The 26,189-nt window shown below is 53.9% G+C and overlaps 1 protein-coding gene across 3 annotated transcripts; it reads right to left on the reverse strand.

The window, feature by feature from the left end:
* Positions 1–1,045: 1,045 nt before the first annotated feature.
* Positions 1,046–25,739, reverse strand: PRELP (proline and arginine rich end leucine rich repeat protein). Of its 3 annotated transcripts, none has more exons than XM_053209109.1 (3): positions 25,678–25,739; positions 6,356–7,335; positions 1,046–3,586 (listed from the first exon to the last, which is right to left on the reverse strand). In XM_053209109.1, exons 2-3 carry the CDS (start codon positions 7,317–7,319, stop codon positions 3,411–3,413), a joined length of 1,140 nt encoding a protein of 379 aa, XP_053065084.1. In that variant the 5' UTR covers positions 7,320–7,335; positions 25,678–25,739; the 3' UTR covers positions 1,046–3,410. The 3 variants fall into 3 exon arrangements, with proteins under 3 accessions (XP_053065084.1, XP_014923311.1, XP_014923382.1); XM_015067825.3 differs by lacking the exon at positions 25,678–25,739 and adding an exon at positions 14,701–14,868; XM_015067896.3 differs by lacking the exon at positions 25,678–25,739 and adding an exon at positions 14,711–14,864.
* Positions 25,740–26,189: the final 450 nt, after the last annotated feature.

The following is a 26,189-nucleotide window of genomic DNA, read 5'->3' on the forward strand; positions in this document are numbered from 1 at the left end:
GGACAACGTGTATATATTCCCTGCTGAGGCAGGCCACTCTGTGACCCTAAACACATTCCTCTTCCTTTCTCGGGCGTGCACACACACACACACACACACACACTGCAGGTTTTATATACTCCATGCCTTCCTACCTTTTGGCTTTTCTCTCCTGGTTATGTGATTCCCCCCCCCCCCCGCCCTTTCCCCCACCACGCAAAATCTGATTCATCCCTTAAGATCCAGCTCAAAAGATAGGAGTCCTTCTGGCGTCCCTCCACAGGGGTAGAGGCCCTCCCCACCATGCTCTTTGTACTCTGCCTTGCTACGAACACTTAGGACATGGAATTACTCCAAGGATTTTCCCCTTTACCAAGCTAAGAATTCCTCAAGGGCATGGACAAGGATATGGCCTACCCTTAATTCTGAGCTGGGAACCTTGCACATAGTCGATGTCCACTGAACTAAAGCAGGTATTAAGGGGTGAGGCAGTATCTGGCAGTTTTCGGCCTAAAGAAAATGGTGTAGGCCGGGAGGATCCCGAACCCACTTCTGAAATCGACCTTCTACCTGAAGGCAGATTTCTGGGCACCCGGTTCTTGCCCTTCTGCGTGGCCTGTAGAATCTCTCTTCTCGGCCCTTGATATAGCTTTGCCACTCTTCCGTGTTTGTTAACTACATCTCCGCAACTAAACCGGAAGTTTTCCTTGGTCAGGAACGGTGACTGTTTTGTGTCTTTCGGTATCTGGCTCAGTAATGAGCCTGTGGGAGACCCCCAACAATTTGATATCTGCGGGTTGAAAGAATCCAAGCCTTTGGGCTTCAAATGTAACTCTCAGATTGCCGATCTGACTTTAGGAACAGTGTTTTCTGACCGTTGTGAGTTTGGGAGAAATTTGCCGAGAAAAGGCGTTGGAATGGTTTTCTCAGAGTTTCTTAGGAATCAGATCCTTTCTCCACCCATCATCTCCTTAGAGCAGGTAAGAGGTGGGCGGTGGGAGGAGAAGGGTGGCAAGATAGCTCCAAGGCGCTCTTGACGTGTTCACACTGTCAAGTTCAAGCAGGATATTTTTCATATCACTTTATTTCCTCTGCTGTGAAGCGTGTTGGGATGTAGAAGTTGTTTCACAAAGTTAACATGGTTTTGGAGAAAGAACAGATCTATGTAGAGTAACCTACACACCTACTTACACACCTGGACGCGTAGATGTCAATGGCACTGAAAGAATGAACTTGTGTGTGGAGGAGGGGCTTCCTCAAATCCTAGGGAAATCCCTTCTGGCTTACAGCTGCAGGGAGCAACGGAGGAAGCAGACTTAATCTAGACGGGCCGATGGGATGATGCCGATTGTGTTGCTGCTGGAGCGAAACAGTTTAGGTTTGCAGGACCAGAAAGGACCCCTGCCCTCAGGGGAACCACAGGAGCTGTGCTCCCCCTGAGGGCCCCATGTGAGGGGCTGAGGTTTGCAAGGTGTGAAGGTGCAGAAGGGGGGCTTATCCAGGCTTAGCACGAGCTTGCTTATAGCCACAGTGATATACTGACTTTAAGCAGGAGCCTTGGAGAAACCAGCTGCAGCTAGGAAGAATGAGGCAGTTACATGGGAGCACAGCAGGGGTGGGGGGCACGGCGGGGGGAGGCTATGATGAAATGGGCCCCGTTTTCCGTAAATGAGCAAGAGAGAAAGACGAGATCAAGTACAATGGGAATTTCTTGAAGTTAAGGACCCGGCTTGATCCAATTTCTGAAACATCTCTGGAACTGGGTGGGCACGGTGTCTTACTTATTTCTAGAACATTCACCTCCACCAACATGTACACTAGGGAGCTGTAGAGGGGCCGCGTCCCCTGGAGGGCGGAAGGGACAGGGGATGGGAGCAGGTCCTGTGGGGTCCAGGCTCTGCTTGGAGGCCGGTCAAGCCCCTCACTTGGCCCGGGCAGGGAGGGTGGGGAAGTGTGAGGGGAGAGACAGTCCAGGTAGGGAATAAATTACTGCAAGGGAAAGGGATAATATTAGATAATTAGAGCATGGTTTAAAGAGTGGAGCTGCAGACTAGAGCATGAATGCTGGAGAGGCCTCGGTGCGCAGATGTGGGGACTGAGGGCAGAAGGGGCCGGCAAGGTCAGACAGCAAACAGGAACGAGCCATATCCTCACCTGCGTTCCTGAAGGTTCCCACTTGTGCTCACCCACGATAGGAATCAGCCCCTGGCCTCAAGGCCTCTGTACCTTCGCGCCCTTTGCATCCCAGAGGAGAGGGAGACTGTGCACTTCCCCCCTGGCTCTTCAAGTTGGAACCTGAGGCCGGCTCCTTGACTTCGTGAAACCACCCCAGAGAGAGGCGAGGGGGAAGACGGGAGCCAGCTGTGACCTGTACCAGCCACCAGGTGTCACTGATGCGTCTGCCTTAGAGGGGGAAGCCAATTTGAACTTGTGGAGGAGGCTTCTGGGAGATTTCCAGGTGCTCCGCCTCTCCCAGAACACTTTCTCGTGAACTGCTTCCGGGCTTTGGAGAGGCTTGGGCCGTCCACACTGATCGAGAACAGATGGCGGGGCAGGGCTAGTGACTCTGCACCCTTCCCTGTGGACACTGTGTTGCCTGAGGCCTAGCCTCATGTCTAGACGGGCAAGGGGCTGTGGGACCATCTGCACCCACAAGGGCCCAACCCCAGGGCTCTTGACTCCCTCCCCTCGCCCGCTGGCCGATACCTAGTTCTTAAAGCTACTTTCCTGGGCTGTTCCTCCCTGTCCTTCCTCTGGAAAGAGCGAGGCCCAGCCAGAAGGGTGTGTGCTGAGGAGAGCCCCAGCTATCCCTGTGAAGAGACTGCCAGATGTGGATCCTTGCAGGAACCCCGACCCTCTGCCTTCCTTCGGCCATTCCCTTGCATTTCCTTGCTGGAGAACACAGGCGGTAAAGAGCCAGCACGATGTGTGTGGTGCCAGTGGGCAGGGAGGTGGGGTGGCAGTGTTAGAAGGCGGGATCCTTGGCTAAGGGGCCTTCTGGGGCCGGAGCTGTCCATCATGGCGGCGTCTCCAGCAGGACTTGCCGAACCTCACCTCTGGGCTCCTCCCGACCGTCTTCGGCTTGCTTTGGCCAGGACCAAGTTCCGACGTCAGTCCATGGCCCGGACTTACCCAGCAGTGACAGGGAGGAGGAGGACAGAAGAGGATGTGAAGTCTTTAGCTCCTGGGGCTAGAGGTTTGGGTGTGCTGTGGGTGTCTGTGAGCGGGGTGAACCCCATCTAGCCCTTAGACGTCTTGCTCTAGAAGCCGCGGGTGCAGCGGCGTGTGTTGGCTAGGCCCTGCCTCAGGAAGGTGGGACGAGAAAGGCAAAGCTGGGAGCAAAAAACAAAGAGAAAACGAATGGTGGGCACCGGCACGTGGGCCACTAGCATTCAAGTGCGCTCAGAGGAGACCCAGGGGCAGCGTAAGGCCTAAATGACCACGGATTGCAGCAGGCGGAAGCACATCATGAGGTCCAGTGGGATGGGCGGCTTCAGGTGGTTCCCGTCCAGCCTCAGGTAGCGCAGGTGTGGCACGTTCTCCAGATCCGAGGAGAAGTCATGGAAGGCGACTAGATTGTTGGGGCAAATCTGGGTCCCATTGATCTCTGTGGAGGAAGAAGGGAGAAGTCAGCCAGCGAGGTGGGTGGGGGGTTGGGACACACGGGGCTGGAGGCAAACACGAGCAAGGAAGAGGGGAAGGACGGCTGAGGATAAGAACCCGGGCTGGCCGCTGTCAGCGTGGGGAGTCTGCTTCAGATCTGTCCATCTCTCCCCGCCCCTCCCTCTCCACCCCCTCCCCCCACTCTCAAAAATAAAAAGAATAAAATAAAATAAATAAAAAAGAATTTGAGTTCTCTTCTCTGGGATTGGCTGACCTTGGGGAGCCGTGACCTTGGGTGCATGGGTTTACTCTATTCATTTGCAGAACGAACTAAGTCAGAATCGATCAACCACTGTTAGTGGAAATTCACTCTGCAGAGTCCTGGAAGAAGTAAACTGCGAGCTGAACCTTCACACGTGGGTGGGACCACAGCAGGTGGAGACCTGGGGGATGGTGTTCTGATAGAGTGACCTATTCTGATAGAGTTGCAGAGGCCGCAAAGCTCACGGTGACATCCGACATCCGGGAGTAGTAAATAGCACGATGAGATGCGCCAGGGCGATAAGCTGGGCAGGTAAGCAGTGGCCACGCTGTGGTCGGCTTTCCAGTGGAAAACGAGATTCCACCTCTGCTCAGATGACATCAGATATGTCACCTTCCAAATGAATTTCTTAATCTCCCTAAACCTTGCCTCTTTCATCATCATCTGTGGGGTCAGCATCATTGTTGCTGATGTTGGTTTCCTTCTTCCTCTCAATTCCTCATCAGAGTAGCAGAAAGAGCCCCGACAGAGGTGGGTTTTCTTCCTATGACCGCTGTGACTTTGGCCTGTCACCTTACCACCCTGACATTTCGTTCAAATCTGCGAAATGGGGGGCGCCTGGGTGGCTTGGTCGGTTATGCGTCCGACTTCAGCCCAGGTCATGATCTCACGGTCCGTGAGTTCAAGCCCCGCGTCGGGCTCTGTGCTGACAGCTCAGAGCCTGGAGCCTGTTTCAGATTCTGTGTCTCCCTCTCTCTCTGCCCCTCCTCTGTTCATGCTCTGTCTCTCTCTGTCTCAAAAAATAAATAAACGTTAAAAAAAATTTAAAAATCTGCGAAATGGGGACAGTGGTACCTGCCCCTCACCTCCAATGAGAGAATGCTGGTGAAGGCATTTTGCACACTGGAAAGGACGGGGCAGGTGGCAGCATTAAGATCATTGTTGAGAACATGGTTATCACACTGACCCAGGGCTCACTCCACCCATTCTGTCTGCCAGCGACACGGGAGACAGGCTGGGGGTAAGGGGTACCTGTGGAGGGGGTGTGATTTTTCGGACTTCAGCCTCAAAAGGCTGGTTATCTGCCAGCCGCCTGCTCTTCCATAACCCGATAGAAACCTGTGAGCCCTTTATTGAAGTGTTCTTTCTGCCTGTTTTCCCAACCCATCTAGCTTTCTGGGGGTAATGCATGCCATCAGCTTACTACCTGCAGGATAAAATTAGAGTTTCCCCTTTTCTTGAATTTGTTCTTTTGCAACCTTTGAAAAAGCCCTCCCCTAGCGGCACCTGGGTGGCTCAGTCGGGTGAGCGGCAGACTTCGGCTCAGGCCGTGACCTCATGGTTCATGAGCCTGCCTGGGATTCTCTCTCTCCCCCTCGCTCTGCCTCTCCCCCACTTATGTTCACTCTCTTTCTCTCTCAAAATAAATAAACTTAAAAAAGAAAGCCCTCCCCCACTTTCTGTAATTATTCCAGATGAGTGAATGAGACTGGTCTCCCATTCATTTGTTTCAAGATTGTCGAAATTCAACGATCTCACTCTCATTCTTGGGCTCGGAAACTAAGGATTGCTGATATGATTTCGGGGCTACGTCCCTTTTCCCTCGGTTGCCTTCATCCTATAGCTGCTGAGTTCCTGGTATGAATGTAGCCTGGTTTTATTCAAGGATCAGATGGGATTCTCCCTTGTTCTTAAAGCTTTCTGTTGATGGCTCTACTCAGACCTGACATTTTTGATCGAAGCAAAACTGGGACTTCCAGCCTCTTCTTCTGGGCTGTGATTTTTATCCAAAGCCCAGGATCCTAGAAGTGCAGCTGAGGCAAATTCTGCCTGAAATGTACTATCTTATATGACTAAATAGTCCAGCCTTCCAGATAGATTCAGAAAGAGCCTTCACACTGACATGTTTCTCTGGCTGCCACTTTTTTTTTTTTTTTTTTTTTGCCAGCTGCCTATCCTGAGTATGCGGCTGCCAGTCTGTGTACATCTTCAAGAGATTCTTCTAAACCTCATTTCAGTCTTGCTATCACAGCTTCTGCGGCAGACAGGCCCAGGACATTTCAGGGCAGGCATTTAAATGTCACCGTTCCGCTTTCATGAGAATGTCCATGACTCTATTCCGTGTCAACCCTACTACCTGTAGATCCGGAGGGCAGAGGAGCTGGGGCTAACGAGAAGGGACAGAGGAAGACAAGCTGTTACCCTCCAAGCATGGTACTCTAGGCACGTGATGTTAACCTATCAAATCCTCATATCGACTTTGTGACAGAAGGTACTATTCCCATTCTCACTTTACAGATGAGAAAACTTCTGTAGAGCTGACCTCTCTCTTCAAGGTCATATAGATAGTAAGTGACACGGTCAAGATTTGAAGTCCAGTGCCAAGTCAGGTGCTTTTTGGCTCCACCTCCTCCCCCCCGTGCTCCCAAGAAAGGGTTGAGGCAATAAGAACCTCCCCTTCCCTGGCTGTGGCCGTGGCCGCGGCCGCGGCCCTGCCCCACCCCCACTCACTCTCTATGCTGTTGTTGTTGAGGTACAGGTGCTCCAGATTGTTGCTGATGGCGGGCACGCTGCTGATCTTGTTGTGGGACAGGTGGAGCACGAGCAGATTGGAGATGTTGAAGGAGTTCTTGGGCAGCCCTCTGTCTGACAGCCTGTTGTAGTTAAGGCGAATGAAGGCGAGGTTGGGGAAGCCCTTGAAGTATCCATTAGGGATGGTCTCGATCCTGTTGCTGTCCAGGTAGAGCTGGTGGATGGCCGCGGGGACCTTGGGTGGCATCTTTCTCAGGATGTTGTGGGCCAGGTTGAGTTGCATGAGGTTCTTGAGGCCCTGGAAGGTGTCGGGCTTGAAGACGCCATCACTCAGCTTGTTGTGTTGGAGATCCAGGAGCAGCAGGCTCTCTAGCTTGCTGAAGACGCCGGGTGGGATTCTGGAGATCTGGTTCTGGCTCAGCCTCAGCTGCTCCAGGTTCCGGGGCAGGGCTGACGGCACCTCTTCGAGCTGGTTCTTCTCCATGTAGAGGAAAACCAGACTGGGTAGTTTCTCCAGTACCTTCTGGTCTATCTTGCGAATTCGGTTGTTATCCAGGTTGATCCACCTCAGGCCCGTGGCGTTCTGGAAGGACTCCACTGGGAGCTCAGTTATGAAGTTGTTCTGGAGATAGAGGTAATGGATGCGGGGTGGGATGACGGGGACCTTTCGAAGGTTGCGGCTGTCACAGTAGAGGGCAGAAGGGAAGTCAGAGGGGCAGTAGCATTCCCGGGGGCAGTCAGGGAAGATAGATGGAGGGCCTGGTGGGAGGGGAGGGGGCAGGTCTGTAGGCTCTGATGGCTCATGGGGCTGAACAAAGCCGGGTGTGGGCCTGGGTCTGGGCCTGGGCCTGGGCCTAGGTCTGGGGCGTCTTGTCAGCTGGCCTTGGGCCACTGAGGCCAAGATGAGGAGAAGTGGGAGGATCCAGCAGAGGGATGACCTCATGATCCAGGTGATGTACCTGAAGGGAGGAGACACACGAGATCATTAGCCATCTGGGCCTCCATAGTCAGGGGCCCTGTGTTGGTGGCTAGAGTTGGCCAGGATGGGTGCCAGGGGGGCTGTGGGAGGGACCTGTAGAAGCACTCTTCATTTGCCCGTATCCAGCAGATGGGAAAATAACAAGGGCTTGAGGGTCCAGACCCCTGGCCCAGAGGCCTAGCTGCTCAGTATGTTAAGCCTGCTCTGGCAAGGGTGAGCCATCCTTACAGAAAGCACGTTGGCTGTGAATCGGGAGCTCTGGGGCTTGCTGGAGAAGACCTTAACCCTAACCTACCCCTAACCCCTAACCTTAACCCTAACCCTAACCTCTCTAGCACTCGGTCTCCCTATCTGCAGCAGGAGAAAATCATCCTTGTTCCTGTAAGAGGGATGTTAGGAAACATAGAGTCCTAAGTGTTCCATCTGGAAGGGTCCTTAGAGATCCCGTAATCCAGTGGTGTTCAAACTGTGCCTCTATTTCTGTGGAGCACCCCCAAGGGAGGGAGACCGAGTGGGTGGATCTGGGGCACCCCACCTCACCCCCCGTGCCAACCCGAGCAGTCCCTTTGTTTTCAAATCTGTTATGTATAGAGGACTGGCCAAAGCGCGTATTTGAAAGAAGAGTTGCGTTGCTAAAAATGGTTTGAAATCCACCAATCAAGCCCAGACTCCACTGTTTACAAAAATTAAGCACTGGAGGGAAGAAGCGGCTTGCCAAGCAAGGGCAGGAAGCTGTTTAACAGCAAGCCCAGGACAAAGACCCAGGTCTCCTGCCTTCCAGAGCAGGGCTCGTGGAGGTCCTGGAAAGGAAAGAAAGTGCTGTAGACACGCTTGTGTCTTGTGTCTGCCCCTGCTCACTCCTTACCCCTGTGCTCAGCGCTGGTCTTTGCCAGCAGGAGGCATACCAAGAATTTCTCCCCAGATGTGGAGGCTCCTATGAAAATAAACAGGGAAGGGATCAAAAGCTGTAGGGAAATCACTTTCATTTCTTCGGACATGATACTGCTGCCCCCATAACCACTGGAATTGGTGGTTTTGAGACAGGATATGAAGAAGAACTTCCCGCTAGCCTCTGTGACATAGCGGAGTAGGTCACTGAAGGATATTTGGGGGTTGTGCTCCCAGTGCCTCTGATGACCCTTCAGAGGGAGTCACGTGGTTTGCGTTGACTTAAGCTGGAGAAAAAGCAATAGACCCGGGCTGCAGACAGAAAGTGGCAGCTCCCACAGGCTTCCTCCCCTCCCCTGGCTGGGAAGGGGGCAGGGAGGGGTTTCCTGTTCCCTCCCCTCCACAGGGCCATCAGCCGTAGGACACTCCCCTCTGGTCTGCAGCCAGGGTCCCGGTTCCCACACTGCTTCCCCAGGCCCTCCTTGCTGATTCCTCACAACGCGGTGGTCTGTCCCTCCCCTTCTGGGGTCTGGGCCACGGGGGACAGGCTTGCTGGGGTCCTCTGAGCTAGAGTGGGCCACAGAGTGTCCCCAGCTGCATCTGGACCCTGGGATCCCTGCATCTGTTCCAGGCCTCGTGCTGTCTTTCCTCTGAGCCCACATCAGCTTAGACTCCTCCCTTGCATGCTTCTTGCTGGCTTTGCTCAAAGGAAGATGATAGAAGCCTGGCACCAGCTGCTTCGTCCTGGGCCAGGTGTTCAGGAGGCACCGAGGGTGACAAGAAATAGGAGAGAGGGAGAGAGGGCAGAGCTCAACCCTGAGGGGCGGAGGGTGTCTCCCTTCACCTTTCACACACACACACATACAGGACACCTAGTCTGCTCTCCCTCTCATGCACACACACACACGCACACACACACACGCTCCCCTCTCTGCACCATACACCTATGTGTATGGTCCACATGCCATGTGCGTGCGTGTGTGTCCTTACATAGTACACTGAGAATGGGAGGGGGGTAAAGGGAGGGGGAAGGAAGGAGGACAGGAAGGGAATGAGGGAGGGAGGGAAGACAGATGAGCAGGAAGGAGGCAAGAGATTTCCCTGCAGCCTCTGTTGCCCTCCACCTCCGTCCAGAGGGGTCTCTCCCCAGGCAGGCTCCTCCAAGGGGGTCCATGGGGGCCATTTCCCCGGGCATCCTACCACAAAGAACCCCACAGTTAGATTCTTGACGTTAGCTCCAGCTGAGGATCCAACAGTCCCCAAAGGACTGGAAAGAGAAGACATTCATTGTAAACTGAACTTGAGTCTTGCTGCCGGGGCCCGTACCTTATTGACTGATGATTTATGAATTAACAGTTTACTAGCCCTGTGCTTTTCTTGAAAATAGCACAGTCATATGCATTTCAAGGGGGTGGTTCAAGGGTCCGTATGCTAAAAACAAACATTTTTTAAAGCCCCCAATTTCGTGACCCTTTTTGTTTTGACACGTCTTTATTTTCCAATTACCTGGAAGCTGGAAATAAGCAAAAGGCTTCCCAGCACTGGCTGCGTGGGGCTCCCTATTTCCCCTCCTTGCCCTTGTCACCCAAAGTGTCTACCAGGTACTGGGCCCCGAGTCATGCAAATAAAGCTGGTCCAGAGCTTCCAGCAAAGATCGCTCTTCTCAGAGCCATTAGGAGGTTTTAGAGAAAAAGTTCTCTGTGCCTGTTCCGTGGAGAAACACTGGATGGATCTGTTCAGCAACCCTTCTCTTAGCCCCACGGCTAACCACTCTGTGTGTGTGTGTGTGTGTGTGTGTGTGTGTGTGTGTGCGCCCATGCTTCTTTCTTGAGAAAACAGAGCTCATTTCTAAGGCTTTTCTCTTTAGGCAACGCCTCTTCCTGCTGGAGCCTAACTGTCCAGAGGGGGAGGTCCCGACAGCTCTGCCATTGCCCTGGTAATACACAGCGATGTCTTACGTCCCCCAAAGCAGAATCTGTGTGACGGGGTGGAGGTCCCTAGACTCTAAGGGAGTCATAACCCGCCCCCCCAACCCCCAACAAAGCCCGAAGTCACACTTTCTTATGTTCCTGCCTTCCAGAGCCTTCTGTCCAATCAAAAACTCCCTTAGGGTGGGTCATAAGTGTGTGTGATTTTTAAATTTCGTATGCTTTTGCAAGCACACCGCCCCAGCGTTCTGGGCGTTTCGCAGCGTTCTGCTGGGCTGTGTTCACTGCTTAGTCAATGGGCGCCTGTTAACCAGCTACAAGCACTAACCTCCCGCTGTTCTGGGCACGGGCTCTCAGAGACCTGCTGCTTCACGGGGGCAAAGCCCAGCCCAACATTCACTCTCTCCAGTTAAGAACATTTCCTACGAGAGTTCTCATTTGGAATTTCAGTTCCAAGTATTGGAGATCTGGGCTTGACTCCTGGCTCGGACCCTCCTCCCCAGGCCCCAAGCTCCTCATGTGTGTGGGGATGAAATGAAATCACACACACGCAGGCATGTCGTAGAACATTAAAATCTCTACAAGTGGCAGGGGTTTCACATATTCATCTGTTTGTTTATAAAAGAGCAGGTTCTCTAGGGAAGCTCTGATTTTTAAAGTGAGATAGCCCGCATCCCTACCTAGCTCCTGAATTCATTCATTTAAGGCTTGAAACCCAGGACTAATGTTGAGACGCAGGGCAGGGCTGGGTTGAGGTTCGCGTGGGTTTGCCAAGTCAGTAAGAGCAAGTTTAAAGGTAGTTGGCTTTGCGTGGAGAGTGTGGGATTGGGGTCGGCCTGGAAGTCAGGTTGGCCTGACAGAAGAAGGTTTACTCCATGCTACGGTCGACCCTTGAGCAACACGGGTTTGGATTGCGCGGGTGTGCTGATGCGCAGATGTTTTTCAATATATATATGTACAGCCCTGTAAATGTATTTTCTCTTCCTTCTGATGTTTTAAAATAACATGGTCTTTTCTCTAGCTTACTTCATCGTCAGAATGCAGCATATAATACATACAGCATACAAAGCATGTGTTTATCCACTGTTGGTTGTTGTTATCGGTGAAGCTCCTGGTCAACAGTAGGCTATCAGTAGTTAAGTTTTGGGGGAATCAAAAGTTACATGCCAATTTTCAACTGTGCAGCGGTGGGGGAGAGACTGGCACCCCTAACCTTGAGTTTTTCTAAGGGTCAACTGTACTCATTGGTAGTTTTTTTTCTTGTCAGATTTCCTGCCTAGCTGGTCACCCCTAAGCCTCCATGGCTTAACCCAGCCAGCATCCCTGCCATGGAGAATGGGGGTGCCCCCTGCCCCAGGGCTGTGCCCATTGGGATGACCCTCTTTCTTCGCTTCCTTCTTTCCGTTCTAAACTCAGACATTTGAAAGCTATCCTGCTCCCCTTTTCTCTTTCCGAAGCCCAGAAGGACAAAGTCAAGAGAATCAGGTGATCATTTGTCAACAGACGAGTGAGACAGCCTCAGGCTGCCTGTACCCCTTTTAAGGCCTCCAAGTAGGGCTGTGTGGACTTGTGCGGTCGTCAGGTAAGGAAAGGGCTGTGGAGGCATGATGAATTCAATACACTATTGATGCAGCTGGGGGTGAATCAGAATACAGGGGAGCCTGACTGGGGCGCTGGGGAGAGAGCTTTGTGAATTCTCAGCCCATCTTCTGCTACTTAGTTACGCGGCCCTGTCCTCAGCCTCAGTTTCCTTACCTGTAAAATGGGGATAACAAGTCTTCCCTATCCCTCTATTCCTCACTCAGCTGTTGTCAGAAACAAGTGTGATAAGCGACTTTAAAATGAACCACAGATCAACAAATACTAAAAATAAATATAACACTATTATGGAGAGACCATCTGTCTCCCCAGCGTCTACCACAAGGCAAAGTGTAAACAGAATGAAGTTTTTTTGGTCTGAGGCCACTAGTCCAGAAGAGCAAGTTTTCCATTCCAAGGGACTAAGAACAGAATGGGACGGGATGGCGGTCCTCCTCTGACAGCCTGTCGCCTCCCCGTATCCTTCGTTCTGCCTCCCTCTCCCGGTATCTCCACCCCCTGAAGAAAGCCTAGAAGAATCTGTCTGATGCCTTCAGCACTTCTATCTAGATCTGGGTCTCAACCCTGCAACTCTTCGGTTGCTCAGCTGGATACCGTGGGCAAACCTCCCACCTCTACCAACCTTCAGTGTCCTCATCTGTAACGTGGGCACATTAACCCCTTCTTAGCAGATTGCTTTGAAGGTTAAATAAGTAAGTGTGTTTAAAGTGAGTGCTCAGTGAATGTTAAGCTGTTGTTGACATTTTTTCAAAGCAATGGGGTCTCTTTAACTTGGCCAGAGGGCAACCCTGCCCTCTACCCAAAGGTAGGGATTCTCCCAGGTGGGTACTGGCTGGTGGCTTTCCCCCAGCTCTTAGACACCCAGCAACCTCCTCCCTTGGGGTCTGTGAGACCACACTTGGGCCTTAGAATCAACTATTTGGAGACCGTAGAAGCTCCCCAGCCGCCCAGGGGAAGGTTCACTTTGTCTTTCCAATTCACTAACCCCACCTGAAGTCTTTCTAGAGCAGGTGAAGGGATGCTGGCCAGGTAAGGCACAGGCTCACTTCTTCAGCAGGCCCTGGAGCCCCCTGTGATCCATGACTTCCCCTTCCAACCTCTTGCACCTGGCTTTTTTTGGCCTCTTCCAGCCTTGATGTGCTTCCTTCACATGCCCCATAAGTGGGGCTGCCCACCGGGGAGGTGAAGGGGGAGTGCAGAGCTTGGTGTTCAGCCCATCCTCTGAGCACATGGGAACAGACAGCTGTTGGGCAGGAGGAGAGGGGATCTAGAAGGGATGGGGAAGGGCCCAGTGCAGTGCTCAAGCAGATTAGCAAGTGAGAGGACACATAAGCTCTTTGGAGCTATTTTGGGGGGGGGGGACTCTCTTTCTGGAAGGTTCCCTATGATATGGTTGCCGCTGCTTGCAAGGAAGAGGCCCACAGCAGATCTTCCCTGTCCCTTCAGGTGCATGTTCCCACTCCTCGGAAGAGGGTGGCCCATTCAGGACACCCTGGAGGTCCTCCACTGGCGGTCCTTGTCCAGGAAACCGCACAGCCCTTCTGCCCAGCTAACACTGCCCAGGCATGGGTCTCTCTCAGGCCCCTCATTCAGGTGCTCAAACCCTAGCTGACCATTAGGATCCCCTCGAGTATTAAACAACAGTAGATTCCTGGGTTCCATCCCATAGGTCTATATTTTTAGTAGGCTCCCCCTCCCCCACAGGTAATTTTGAAGATCGACCCCATTTGGCAACCCTGATCTGCCCACCGCTACCTGTCCTGGGACAGCACTCTCTCTGCTTTTGTAGAGGCATAAGGTGGGGGGGGGGGTTGTGGAGGAGGGGGTCCAGCCTACTAGGAAATGAGACCCATTCAATTATCCACTTCAGCCTCCCCTCCCTGACTGATGGAAGAATTACCGTCTTTTTGCCCTCTGCCACAAGGACCCCTCGCCAACCTGGGATGATTTTGAAATTGCTTTAAAGAGAAATCTTCTCTGGCTGCCCACAGGGGGGAAAGAAAATCAATGAACTGTCCCCAGAGCTGGGAAGTAGGACCTCCAAGGCTTAGAAGTTGGGTTGCTCTCTTCCCTTTCTTTCCAAAAGCCAAGTGGTTTGGACCAGAGAGGGAAATTCAGAGCTACTGGGAAGACACTGTGCAAGTTGGAAAGGCACTTTTTTTTCTCCCTCCTACCCAATTAATTTCTAAAGAACGAAGCAACCCTTCCAGCGCCTGCCCTGGTTCATCTCCTCCCTGCTCGGCCTCACTCAGGACACATGATTTTCTTTTGGCTCTGCTATCTCAGTGGGAGACCCACTTTCTCTTTGCTCTTACAGCTGGGGAGGCATGTGAGAGGGTGAGAGACAAGACAGAGAGACCGAGAGAGACAGAGACTGAGTGAGTGTGTGTGTGTGTGTGTGTGTGTGTGTGTGCTGGCACCCAGTCACTATGTGGTTTAGCTCTGCACGTCGGATGCAGCCAGAGAGGGGACGGACAGGACACCTTCATATTGTGTGTGTATTGACGTGAGTGTGCAGGGAAAGCGCGGTCTCCCTGGGACGTGTGTGCGCCCATGATGGCCCGTGACAGTATGCGAAAGGTGCAAAGAAATGGGTTCTAGAGTCGGGTTTCCATAGAAACACCTGAGGTGTAGGAACACTGTGTGCAGCCTAACTCCCTGTGCGACGGCAAACATCGGCGCCCAGAAGGTGTGACTTTTGCATCAGGCAAATACGTAGGCACGGAATGAGGGAGAGAAGGTAGTGGAGGAGGGCGCAGAAGAAATGGGGAAGGCTAACTGGAGCTCATTTGAAAGGCAAAAAGGTGGGAGGAAGGAAGGAGGCAAGGAGGACGTAGAGACCAGATCAGTAACATCAGCTGGACAGAGCAGGAGGAACCCTGCTGGAGGAAGGGGTCTTTCCCCCCCCCGCATCTCCCCACTGGGCTTACCTGCACACACCTGCCTCTCCTCTGAGCTGTGGGTTTATTCCCCAGGCAAGGCTCCCCCTCTTCCTCCCCCACCCTTCGGTGGAGCTGTGGCAGCAGAGAGCCAGCTAGAAGTTCTGATCTCCCGGTGGTGCCTGCCCGCTTGTGTTTGCCTGACTTTGCTTCTACCAGATCCTAGTGGGGTGGGGAGGTTAGGTTAGGGGGAGGGATGGGCAGATTGCAGGGAGGGAGGAGAAGGAGGAGGGAGGGGAGGGAGGGAGGAGGAAGGAGGGAGGGAGGGAGGGAGCTTGGGAAAGGAGGAATGACAACAATAAAGTCTTTATTTGGCAGCCAAAACTCCCAAAGACTTCATCCACACACCATGCCCACTAACGGACTCGTTTTTAATAACATTTCCTTCTGTTGCTGCTGCTTCTGGGGGGGAGATTGTTTGACCCATGTTTGGAAAACAAGCCAAATGAACAGAGGAAACAGGCATGAAAAGCAACCTCTGTACAGGCCACAGCTGCATAGCTGGGTCCAGCCCCAGCCTGTTTCATGCCTCCTCCGAACAATCGCCCTGCCTCTGCTGCCCGTTGCTCCCCCGGTGTTAAATTCCCAAACCAGTGAGGGGCGTGGGGTGTTTCCCGAGCAGCGGTCATCCTGCCCTTTCCCACCTTCTCTAGGAGGGTTGCGAAGGGAGTGGGGTCTTGCCATACGGTGAGCTGGCAGGAAGATGGCCTCGGTTTGGCTGCTGGAGGGATGCTCTGAGGACCAGAGACGGCAAAGTCCGGCCCGGGGTCACACAGCAAAGGCGGGCAGAAGTAAGATTTGACGTAAGACCTAAAGTCACGGTCCCTTGCTCCTGGTTCACTTTTTCTATCACAGTAGAGAGAGCCGTGGCGCCTAGTGACAAGGAACTCCCTCCACCCACCTCCCATCGGTGGGGGGGGGGGGGGTAGAGGGAGGAACGCTGACATTAGGATCAGCAGCCCTGGGCTCTGCCACTCACGAGCGGTGCTATGGCGGGCAAGTCCCTCAGTTTCACGTGGAGCCTCAGTTTCCTCATCTGTGCAGTGGAGATAATACCTACCTCACGGGGTTGGCAGGATTAAATGAAATCACGGATGTGAGGGCACTTGATAAACTGGGAAGATGTTCGCGTTTAGGAGCGAGATTACGGTGCCTGGTGGTCAGCCTAAGCCGTGGAGGAGGGAAACGAAACCCACTCCTTCTTTCCCCACCCCCTTTCCACCCTAAACCTTGTGCCTTCCACGCCCTGCTGGGGAGGTGTTGCTGGAAGCCAGCACAACTCAAGGTTCACCTTAACCCTGGACGTGCCAGGCCACGTGTGCCTTTTTATTTTTCACCCAGGTGGCGTATGTCCCCTCCTGCAGGCTGAGCGCAGCAGACCCTAGACTTGCTCGTTTCCCTTGCTTGTGGCGGGTGGTACGTCGAGTTCCAGAAAGATGAGCAACACACATGAGGCACAGGAAGGATGGGCAGGGGGGTGGGAGGAGGGCTTAGACAGGATATGGGGCAGGGTTGTGACTTGTATCCATTTTTCATGGGGGTCCATCCAATCCCAGAGTCTTTGCTCCCTGATGGTGAGCAACCCCAAGCCGTGACAAGCCCGTGCGTCTCCCCCGCTCCCTCCTTCGTCTGCCTTATCCTGGGCTCAGCAGAGAGAATTGGGGTGAAGCATACAGACGGCCAGGAGGATATTCAGGAGTGCCTAGAGTTGCTCACGGGTGGCCCGTGGATCTAACGTGGCTTGAGGACCCAACGTGTTTTTTGCGTTTCTCTTGGCAAAAACCTGTTTCTCGTGGCAAAGTTAAAACCTATACACATTTACGCAGAATAGTATTAATAACCCGATAGGCCCAGCACCCAGCTTCAACACTCACCAACTCGCGGCCCACCTTGTTCCCTCCGTGTTCCCCCCTCCCCCAAACCCCACTGGAATATGATTTTTTAAATTTTTTAAAAAAGTTTATTTTTGAGAGACAGACAGAGTGTGAGCAGGGGAGGGGCAGAGAGAGAAAGAGAGACACAGAATCGGAAGCAGGCTCCAGGCTCTGAGCTGTCAGCACAGAGCCCGACGCAGGGCCCGAACCCATAAACTGAGAGATCGTGACTTGAGCTGCAGTCTGATACTGAGCTGACTGAACCACCCACGTGCCCCCCTCACTGGAAGGCTTTTAAGCAGTAATATTTTTTTTAAAACTGGATTTGAAGCTTTTAGGGAGAGAAAGCACTTCCCTGTGCAACATAATCAGCACCCTTTGTGCTATCTCGTCTTAGACTGGACGGGCTCGATGGCCCCGTTCAGTTACTTACCTGCCTGCTCTCCAAGACCTTTGCGTCCACAAGCAGTGGTCTAGGGGCAGCGACTGAGAAATGAGGTGAGTTGGGACAAATCAGGGATGCTATAAGGGAGAAGGGTCACCTCAACCAACCTGCCTTTCTCATCCCCTTGATGGAGGACATATCCAGCTCCACAGCGGCAGACAGGGGACTAGGTTCTCGAGAACAGGCTTTGCCTCTCATCCGCTGTGTGACCTTAGAGATGTCTCTCTCCCTCTCTGTCCTCAGTTCATCCTTTGGAAATGTGAGGTTGTACTAAGGTTGTACTAAGCGTTCTCCTCCAGCGAGTGTGAAGAGAGCCTGAGATCTGGGGTCAGGACCTTGGGCTAACATCTCAGTTCCGCTACTCTAGCTCCTTGGAGAGCAGGTCTTGAACATATCTTCGTCTAAGGCAATAACCCACGTCCTGCCCAGGCCACACCCGGGATAACTCGGGGCTCATTGGAAACATCAGCTGGGAGAGCATGTTGTGGTTCACTGGCTTCGTACGGCCAGACCTTGAGACTCCTCTAGAAAGATGTGGCTCCTCCAGAAAGAGCTTCCTGTCCCGGAGTCCTGGGGGACCCCAGTTGGTGCAGCTTCCCCCCAGTGTGTTAAGGACAACGTGAGGTCAATGCTGGGGAGAGCGGTGGAAAGTCCGGAGATGCTGGCTCCCGCTTGCTTCCTCCTAGGATGGGGCTGGGGGATGATGTGGGGCAGAAAATGCAGGGGGAGAGGCAGGGGAGGGAGGCAGCTCTCCGATGTGGTGGACTACACCAGGTCCCTCTCGCTCTTCCCACCAGGGTTGAAACTCTATCTCGGAGGCTCACTGCTTATTTGACCCACACAGGGAATGCTTGCAGCCCAGGGAGAAAGGGCATGACTGTGTATGATCCTTTCCGTAGAAATACAGAAGCGAGGACGCTCAGGCTCCCCACCTCCCCACTGCCCTGCCCCAACCCCTGCCAGGAAGGAGCAGTGTGGCCTGGAGGAGCTTTGGCTCAGACCACCCCGTGGTCACCGGGCGCACAGAGGCTGGCTCTGGGACGGACCCTCACGCCTCGCCAACCGCGGCTCACAGCGTAGGGTGGCTGGGGGTCTGGGCAAGTGAGCCACAGGGAGAAGCTGTGGGCATCCTGTGGCCACTTACCCCGCCCCCCCCACCCAGCCTGGGGGGCCGGGGTTGCCTGGGGTAAGTGGGCTCCTGGCGGTTGGAGGCAGCATCCCGTGTATCACGGCATAAACCCACAGCCCCCACCAGGGGCTTGGCCCACGCCGGGTGCTCAGTAGGAGTCTGTCTCATCACATTTAAGAGGGTTGAACAAGGAGATTCTCTGTCACTCGCTTTAAAAAAAAAAAAAAATGTTCGTTTTTGAACATGAATGGGTAATACAGTCTCTTGATTCGAAATCCAAAAGATACACGAGGGTGAACAAGGACCAGGCTTCTTCCCCTGCCTGTCTCCCCGTCGTCCAGTCTCCTCCAAGAGACAATCAGCGTACCAGTTTCTTGGGTCTTGCCGGGTTTATTTAACGCGCACACAGGCAGAAAGTACAAGCAAGCGTGCATTTTATTTTTCCTTAGTGGTGTATTTTGATGATCACTCCATAGTGGGGCCCACGGCTCTCTCTCTCTTTCTCTCTGGCCCGTATCTTTCTGACCAGTCCTTTCTGATAGCTGTTGGGTCCTCCTGCCCCATGTGTAAGGTAGGCAGTGCTGAGCCTGGAGCCTTACAAGCTTGGGTCCCCTCCTGGCTCTGCCTCCTCTCCATGTGGCCTGGGTGGCCTGGAGCTACTCGTTGGTCCTCTCCGAGCCTCCGTGTTCTCGGTTTCTCTGGGACAGGTATCCATGGCAGTACGTCGACTCAGCAGCGAAACAATCCTGTAATTTAACTTCCTTCTACACTTGGACTTTACTTCTGAATCTGAGCGCTCATTTCAGTGGCCCGGTGGAAAACTCTCTGTCCTTCGTCGTAGCCCTCCCCCTGGGAATATACAGCAGCTGGGGTGAGTTTGTGGGGCGCCAGGGCCTGGGTGGGTGTCCGGGTGGGGCGTGCCCACGGTTCCCTGCCGACGTTGCACCCGGGATGTACGTTCTTCATCGCCGAGGCCCCGGGCCGGCAGCCCTCTGCCACCTTCTGAGGCTGTGTACGGAGAGGACGCAAAGCTTCTCCGGGACTGCCATTTCCTCCTGGAGACGTGCTGGTGCCTGGCTCTCTACCAGGGCCTTACACTCCACAGAGCCCCACGTTCTCCCCCCACCTGGCCCCGACCGGGGGCCATTTCTTCTCTGGGGGAGGAGGCTTCCTTGTCCCCCTTACTTCTAGGCAAGACACTATATCTATGCCCCGAAGACCCCAAGGGCGCAGGCTTGTGGAAAATGAAGCCAGTGACCCTTGTAGGCTGCTTCCGTCTCCTGGGTGCCCTGAGGCAGGGAGCACAGAGCTGGTCTTCTTGTTTTAACCAGAGGGAAGGGGGGGTGGGGTGCAAAGACAGGGAAGGAAGAAACGGATTGTCTGTCGGCCACGTGGTGAGCGTACTGGGACAGGTGGACCCTGAAATCCCTTTCCACTCGATGTCCACGATCCTGTCCATGGTTGTCGGCTTGTGGGCCAGCTGAGCAGTCCCGGTACATTGTCAGCTGGTGTGACAGCACACGCTGACCTGGGAACGCTCGGTCAGCGTTACTTCTGGAGCTCCTCGGGTGCTGGAGGAGCCAGGCTCAAGGGAGTGGTGACCGCGTTCTGCCTTCCAAGGTGACGTCGCCCAGATTCCGGGATGCCTCTTTTGTCCTGCGATCGCACCATCCTGGAACTCTGGTCTAACTTAATTTTATGTTGTAAACATTGCTTTTCACAAGTCGCAGCACCTGGATCTGACTTTCAGCTTCCGGGTATAATCTGAGAAGTCGCTAGTGCAACCCTGCTCCATGTCACAGACTGTTAATGACACTGCCTCACGTGGGCACGGCCGTGCTGCAGCCATGTGACAATGACCAGCCTACGGACCTGCATGGTCAGTTATGCCTCGTGTCACGAGATCTAGGAGGACAGGAGCAAGGCAGCCACCATATATGACCTCAGGGGTCCTCACATCCACGTGGGCACCAAGCATCATCTTTAAACTGAATAACAGTGGGGCACCTGGGTGGCTCAGATGGTTAAGTGACCAGCTTGATCTTGTGGTTTGTGGGTTCTAGCCCCACAACGGGCTCTCTGAAATGGCACAGAGCCTGCTTTGGATCCTCTCTCCCCCTCTCTTTATGCCCCTCCCCTGCTGGCGCTCTCTCTCTCAAAAATAAACATTAAAAAATAAACTGAATAATAGTAAAAGTAATATCTAAAGTTTGTGGAGGCTTACAGGTGCCGGGCGTTCTTTTATACGTACAATTCTGATCCTCATTTGGCTCCATGAGTCAGGTACTGCTGTCATGCCCATTTTACAGGTGAGAGACTGAGGTGCTACAGTGCCCAAGGTCACACATCTAGTAATGACAGAGGAAGGATTTGAACCCAGGTTGTTCTGCCTCCAACGTCCTTGTTTGTGTACATTTGTGCTGTTGTGAAAGATAAAAATGCAAATCCTTTCAAATCATCCCCAGATCCAGGGCACCTGGGTGGCTCAATCAGTTAAATGTCTGACTTCGGCTCAGGTCATGATCTCACGGTTCATGAGTTCGAGCCCCACGTCAGGCTCTGTGCTGACAGCTCAGAGCCTGGAGCCTGCTTTGAATTCTGTGTCCCCCTCTCTCTCTGACCCTCCCCCACTTGTGCTCTGTCTCTGTCTCTCAAAAATAAATAAGTATAAAAAAAATTAAAAAAAAATCATCTCCAGATCTGTGCAGCTTGGTGTCATTAAGTGTTTTCTATTCATAGAAGTTTAACTATCCTCAGATATTTTTGTTTTTGTTTTTGATGCCGAAAAGAAATCCTCACACTTGAAACTGTTGAGAGCCACTGATCTAGGACTCAGTTTCTCCTTTCTAAAACAGTCTCAATTCCTGTCTTTCTTACCCTCCATATGGGCTCCCCAAGATCAAGTCTATTTCCTTAATGGTTTTTGTTTTTAAAGCTTATTTATTTTGAGAGGGAGAGAGTGTGTGCGAGCAGGGGAGAGGCAGAGAAAGAGAGAGGGAGAGAGAGAAAGAGAGAGAGAATCCCATGCAGGCTCCACGTTCTCAGAGCAGAGTCCGACGGGGGGCTCAATCCCACCAACCATGAGACCTCTTGAAATCAAGAGTCAAATGCTTAACCGACTGAGCCCCCCAGGTGCCCCTCTTTAATGGCTTTTACGCCCACCCCCCACTTTTCCTGCCATGTGCCTGGACCACTACTGGAGTTTCCTTCCGGGTCTCCCTGCCTGGCCCCTCCCTCCTGGCTCCTGCTAAGCACAGATCTCACCAGGTCACCCTTCAGTGGCTCCCCGTCTCCACAGCCACGGTTCGGACCCCCATAGTGCATGTCAGAGTCACCTGAGGGCTCTTAAAAATGCCTAAAGGCCCCAGCCTCTGATTCAGGCCGATCTGTATTTTTAAAGGCTGTCACCATGAGTGATCGAGGCCCACGCCCTTGGCTGACAGTTACAGGCACACAGGATGCAGCCCCGTCTCCATGCTCTGACCTCTGCTTACTTCCCCAGCCCCATTTCTCAAACTCTGAGGCTGTGTCACAGCGCCCGGAATACGCCAAGCTATTTCATATCTACACCTCCTTGCTCACCTCTCCTTCCGTCTAGAAACCACCCCTTTCCCCAGGTGTTCCACCTTCTAGAATCCTCTCCTGACAGTGCTTTCCTCTCCCACCGTGTGTAGGGATGACCACTCTGTCCATGTGCTGCAGCTGTCCCCTAGTATGTGTCCTTCCCAGGACCTGCACCACTTCCCCTCCCTCCTTTCTTCTCTCTGCCTGGTTTACCAGCTCCCCAGGCACCTGTGCCTGACCGGATCCCTTCTTGGAGCCCCAGGACCTGGTAGCGTTCTGACACGCGGCTGGTCTCCAGTGTCCTGTGCCCTGGCCCCAGCGTGACCGGCAGTGCGCCTGGAAGCACTAAGAATACTTTCTCCTCCTCTGTGTTTGCTGAGTCATTGCAAACCCCTCCTGCGTGTTTCTGCAGCCTTCTGACTTCCTAATCTATTTTCCGGGACCCACGAGGCGTGTTATTTCCCAAAACACAGACATGATCATGCAATTCCCTTGCTTAGGCGTCTGCAGTGTCTGTCGCCTGTTTACAGGATGGAATTCGAACGTTTTAGCATGACACTTGGGGCCCCCGTCGTCTGATCCCGCTTTCTTGCCATTTTCATTTCCTTCCATAGTTCTTCTAGCACCTGAGAACCAGATTGGTGAGATCAGGTTTTCCTGGTTTTTGCGTCTCTAGGCCTTTGCTCAGCCTGGCTTCAGATGTCCTTCTTCCCTTATTCTCCATTTGGGGAACTCCTATTCACCCTGCAAGGTCCAAATCATATCATATACTGCCTTCTATATGGCACTCTCCCTGATCCCTACAGGCAGAGTGCTCCCACCAGTGCTCCCCCAGGCCACAGCTCTGGTACTGTGCTTACTCTGTTCCTGCAGTTACCGCTCACTTCCCTGTCTACCCCCTCTGTGGGACTGAGGGTCTCCAAGGCAGAAAACTAGGTCCTGATGGGGCACCTGGGTGGCTCAGTCGGTTGAGCGTCCGACTTCGGCTCAGGTCGTGATCTCACGGCTCGTGAGTTCGAGCCCCGCGTCGGGCTCTGTGCTGACGGCTCGGAGCCTGGAGCCCGCTTCGGAGCCTGTGTCTCCCTCTCTCTCTGCCTCTAACCCACCTGCATTCTGTCTGTCTCTGTCAAAAATAAACATTAAAAAAAAGAAAAAAAAAAAAAAAAGAAAAGAAAACCAGATCCTGGCAAAGGACCTGACAGATATATAAGGATCAGAACAGCTAACGTTTACCAAGAACTTACTATGCACCAGGCATGCACTTTGCATTGGCTTGTGAAATCCACATAACCACCCCAGGAATGGGTACTATCATCCCTTTACAGAATATTATACAGTCACTAAATGTTGAAGCCAGGATTTGAACCCAGGCAGCCTGGCTCCAAGGTCCTTGCTGTCTACACTATACTGACAGTACTCACAGAATGAATGGTAATCCGCAGTGTGTGTGTGTGTGTGGGGGGGGGGTATTAGTTAATAAAACATGATATGACTCAGTTTCTGCCCACGCCATGCCTGGTGTCAAGAACCCTGGTCTCTGGAGGCCTGGTCTGTGGTTTTTACTGAAATAACAGAACTCCCATCTCTTCTCTAGCAGGTGACACGGATGCTCGCCCACCTCTTCCATTGCCGCACAAGCCTCAGCCTTCTTTCTTCTTATGTCTCCTTTATTCTGTTTTGCAAAGTCTGAGAAAAATGACTGGTTGGCCTGCGGCTCGAGGAGCATGTCCCATCTCCCTCCTGGCCCCCTGGGCCCCCTCCTTCCACCTTTGATGCACAGCCCTGGCCTTATTCAGAGGCAAATCACAGCCTTATTCAGGGGCTGAGCCACAAGGCTGCCCAACCCCGGCTCCCTTCTGAGTCCCTGAGCCTCCTGACTCCGGGCCCTGTGAAGGGAAAGGACCCAGCCAGAGGCAAAGATGGAGGCCAGAATGTTCTCCGGCCCCCAGCTTCCTGCTTTCTCAGCCTGCTGGGTCAGAAGTGCTCCCGGAGGATGTCTCAAGCCATGTGCAAATGAAATCCCACCCACTGCCCCGGGCTTCTGTAGCCTCCTGGGGCTGGTGACACATAGCAGTAGGCTGAAGCAGAAAGGAGGGGGAGCCCTGCCCCTGTGTAGCTGTCTTGCCTGTGCCCTGGCTTGATTCTCCAGCGTGAAGCCGCCACCCAGCTTGTGTGCAAGTAAGCATCCCTTCGCCAAGGAAAGGGGCCCCCTGAGCAGGCCCTCCGCTCCTACACTCACCCTGCCTTCCACCCACATTCATCTGCCTGTGGTTTGTTCTTGGGTCTCCTATGTCCACTCTTCCTGTGGCATTGCTCGGCCCTTAGGCTATCAGCTTGACCGTGTCCCCAGACAGAGGCCGCGTCTCCCCCATCAGACTGGCACTTCCGAAAGCAGTGTGAGAAGGGATTTTCTCGGGTGATGGCGTGGGAAAGAGCTAAGAGCAGCCATGCTTGGCTACCTCCTTGTTCTCCCTCCCCATAGTCGGTGCCCTGCGAGGGTGGCAGGGGGCCTTGGGGGTCCATTCAAAGGGCTCCATGGGGCAAGCGAGGAGACTTGCTCTCTTCTACTCTGAGAGCTGACTCACAGTCTAAAACGGGCAATACACACATAGACAGACAGGATACCAAGGTACATCAAGACCCATAACGGCTGTCTGACCCCAAAGATACACAGTAAAGGATACTTTTTTATGGCCGTGGCTCAGAAAACAGTATTATGGAAGGATCCAGAGCATTGTTATGAAGTGTCTTCGCCAAGAGACACTGTGTTTCCTTCGTGTGTTTACGCTGGCCTTGGCATCCATCAACAGAGGATTTAGCCAAGGGAGCTCCAGCCTGAAGGCTGGGAGCTGGGAAGTAATTTACTGGGCACAGCTGTTGCCCCATCGATCCAGTCACCTCTGCATTGAGCTCATGTGGCCACCCCGGCCAGCTCTTAGACAACCGTCCTGGATGCCCTTTTTTGGGAGGCATTCTGGGAATGGGACAAGGGATTGTGCAGCAAGAACCCCCACCCCCAACCCAGGCTCCGAGTCGTGGCCTCCTGTGATGCGCCCCTCGCCCCCCGCCATGCGGCCCTGGAAGTTGCTCTTTGCTAATCTGAGGGCCTCAGACCTGCTGTCCCATCCCATAAGGCGGTTCTGAGGACAGAGCAGGGCTTTCGGGCTGGAAACAGTGATGTTAGCCATGGAGCGGCCCATCTTGGCCCACCTCAGGTGTGGGGAATTTTCGGGCCCAGCTGAGCCAAGCCACAGAACGAAGGCAAAAAGGCAAAACATGTTTTGGAAGGTGGTTGGCAGCCCCATCTGTCTGCTCCGTGGGCCAGGGCTCAACGAGAGGCTGTGGGCTTGGCAAAGTGCTGTGGGGGCTGGGGAAGACAGCAGGACAGTGGTGGCTCCGCTTTCCCTAGAGACCCCCAGGAAGGAAGGCCATCCGCCCCACCGTGCTTCCTTCCCCCAGTCTTCGGTGGCCTGGCACTTCAGCCTGAAATGTTCTTGTCGGGAAAGTCTTCCTTTCGCCGACCTTGCCTGATTTCAGGCTCCTTTCTTGTATGTAGAGCCTTATTGGGAAACAGGGAGGCCCCCTTCTGCCTAAAGCGGAACTTGGATTTGCGGAGCTTTGGGCTCCTTGGAGACGGGTGCCGGGTAACCGGCGGCGTTGTCATTGGCCCTGCTCTAGCACTAGCGTTACTCGTCCTTAGGCCCTTCTGAACTCAGTAGCTCTCCGGCAGGCAGGCGGCCACTGCTCCCTCCTGTCTGTTCTGGAGACGGGGGTGCGGGAGACCAGGCAGAGGGGAGCCGGCCACCTCCAGGATCTCGCTCGTGGCAGGGCTGAGGCGGGGCGGGTGTGATGTGGGCGAGCTGGCCCATGAGGCTGTCACACTCTGGCTCCGTGGCCTGGAGACCCTTTTCCTCCCGACCGTCTCCTGCCTTCTCTGCCCCCTTGGCCCCCTTCACCTGTGCTTCCGGCCTCCTCTCCTCCTCCGCTGCTGCTGCTGCTTTGCTCCTGGCCGCCTCCTCTCTCTTCCCACCCGGGGAGAGCTCGGGAGGGGTATGAAATTCATTAGCGGCCACATTGCCGCGGGATTAAGTCATGGGCCGCGGCTCACCAGCAGTGCTCTCCTCCCCTCCCATCGGGCCCAACAGCCTCCGCACCCTGCAGGCCCGCCAGGACTGCCCGGCTTCAGCTCAGCTCCGGTGCCCACTGCCCCCCAGGCCCTGGGCCGCGCCAGAGCCAGGTCCCTTCCCCCACCCCCAGCAATGAGGGCCAGGGGGCTCCAGTGAAGGCCAGGGGGCTCCAAGCTTAGCCGCTCACTTCTCAGCGTCCCTCCTGGGGTCTCCCCCCACCCTTCGGGTGCCACGCTGTCATCTAAGCCCAGCGCTGGGCCCTTTTTCTGGCCACCTAGCCCGCCATTGCCGTGAGTCCCAAGCCCATCATCTGGTCCCCCTGCTGCCTCCCTGTCAGGGCT

The sequence above is a fragment of the Acinonyx jubatus genome, chromosome E4 (genome assembly GCF_027475565.1).
Source record: "Acinonyx jubatus isolate Ajub_Pintada_27869175 chromosome E4, VMU_Ajub_asm_v1.0, whole genome shotgun sequence".
Classification (NCBI taxonomy): domain Eukaryota; kingdom Metazoa; phylum Chordata; class Mammalia; order Carnivora; family Felidae; genus Acinonyx; species Acinonyx jubatus.

Excerpts from the sequence above, each read along its gene's own strand:
- PRELP (XM_053209109.1), bottom strand. The coding sequence starts at position 7,319 with ATGAGGTCATCCCTCTGCTGGATCCTCCCACTTCTCCTCATCTTGGCC. Across the intron at positions 3,587-6,355 it reads CAACAACAACAGCATAGAGA|AGATCAATGGGACCCAGATT; the intron begins GTGAGTGGGGGT and ends CTTCCTCCACAG.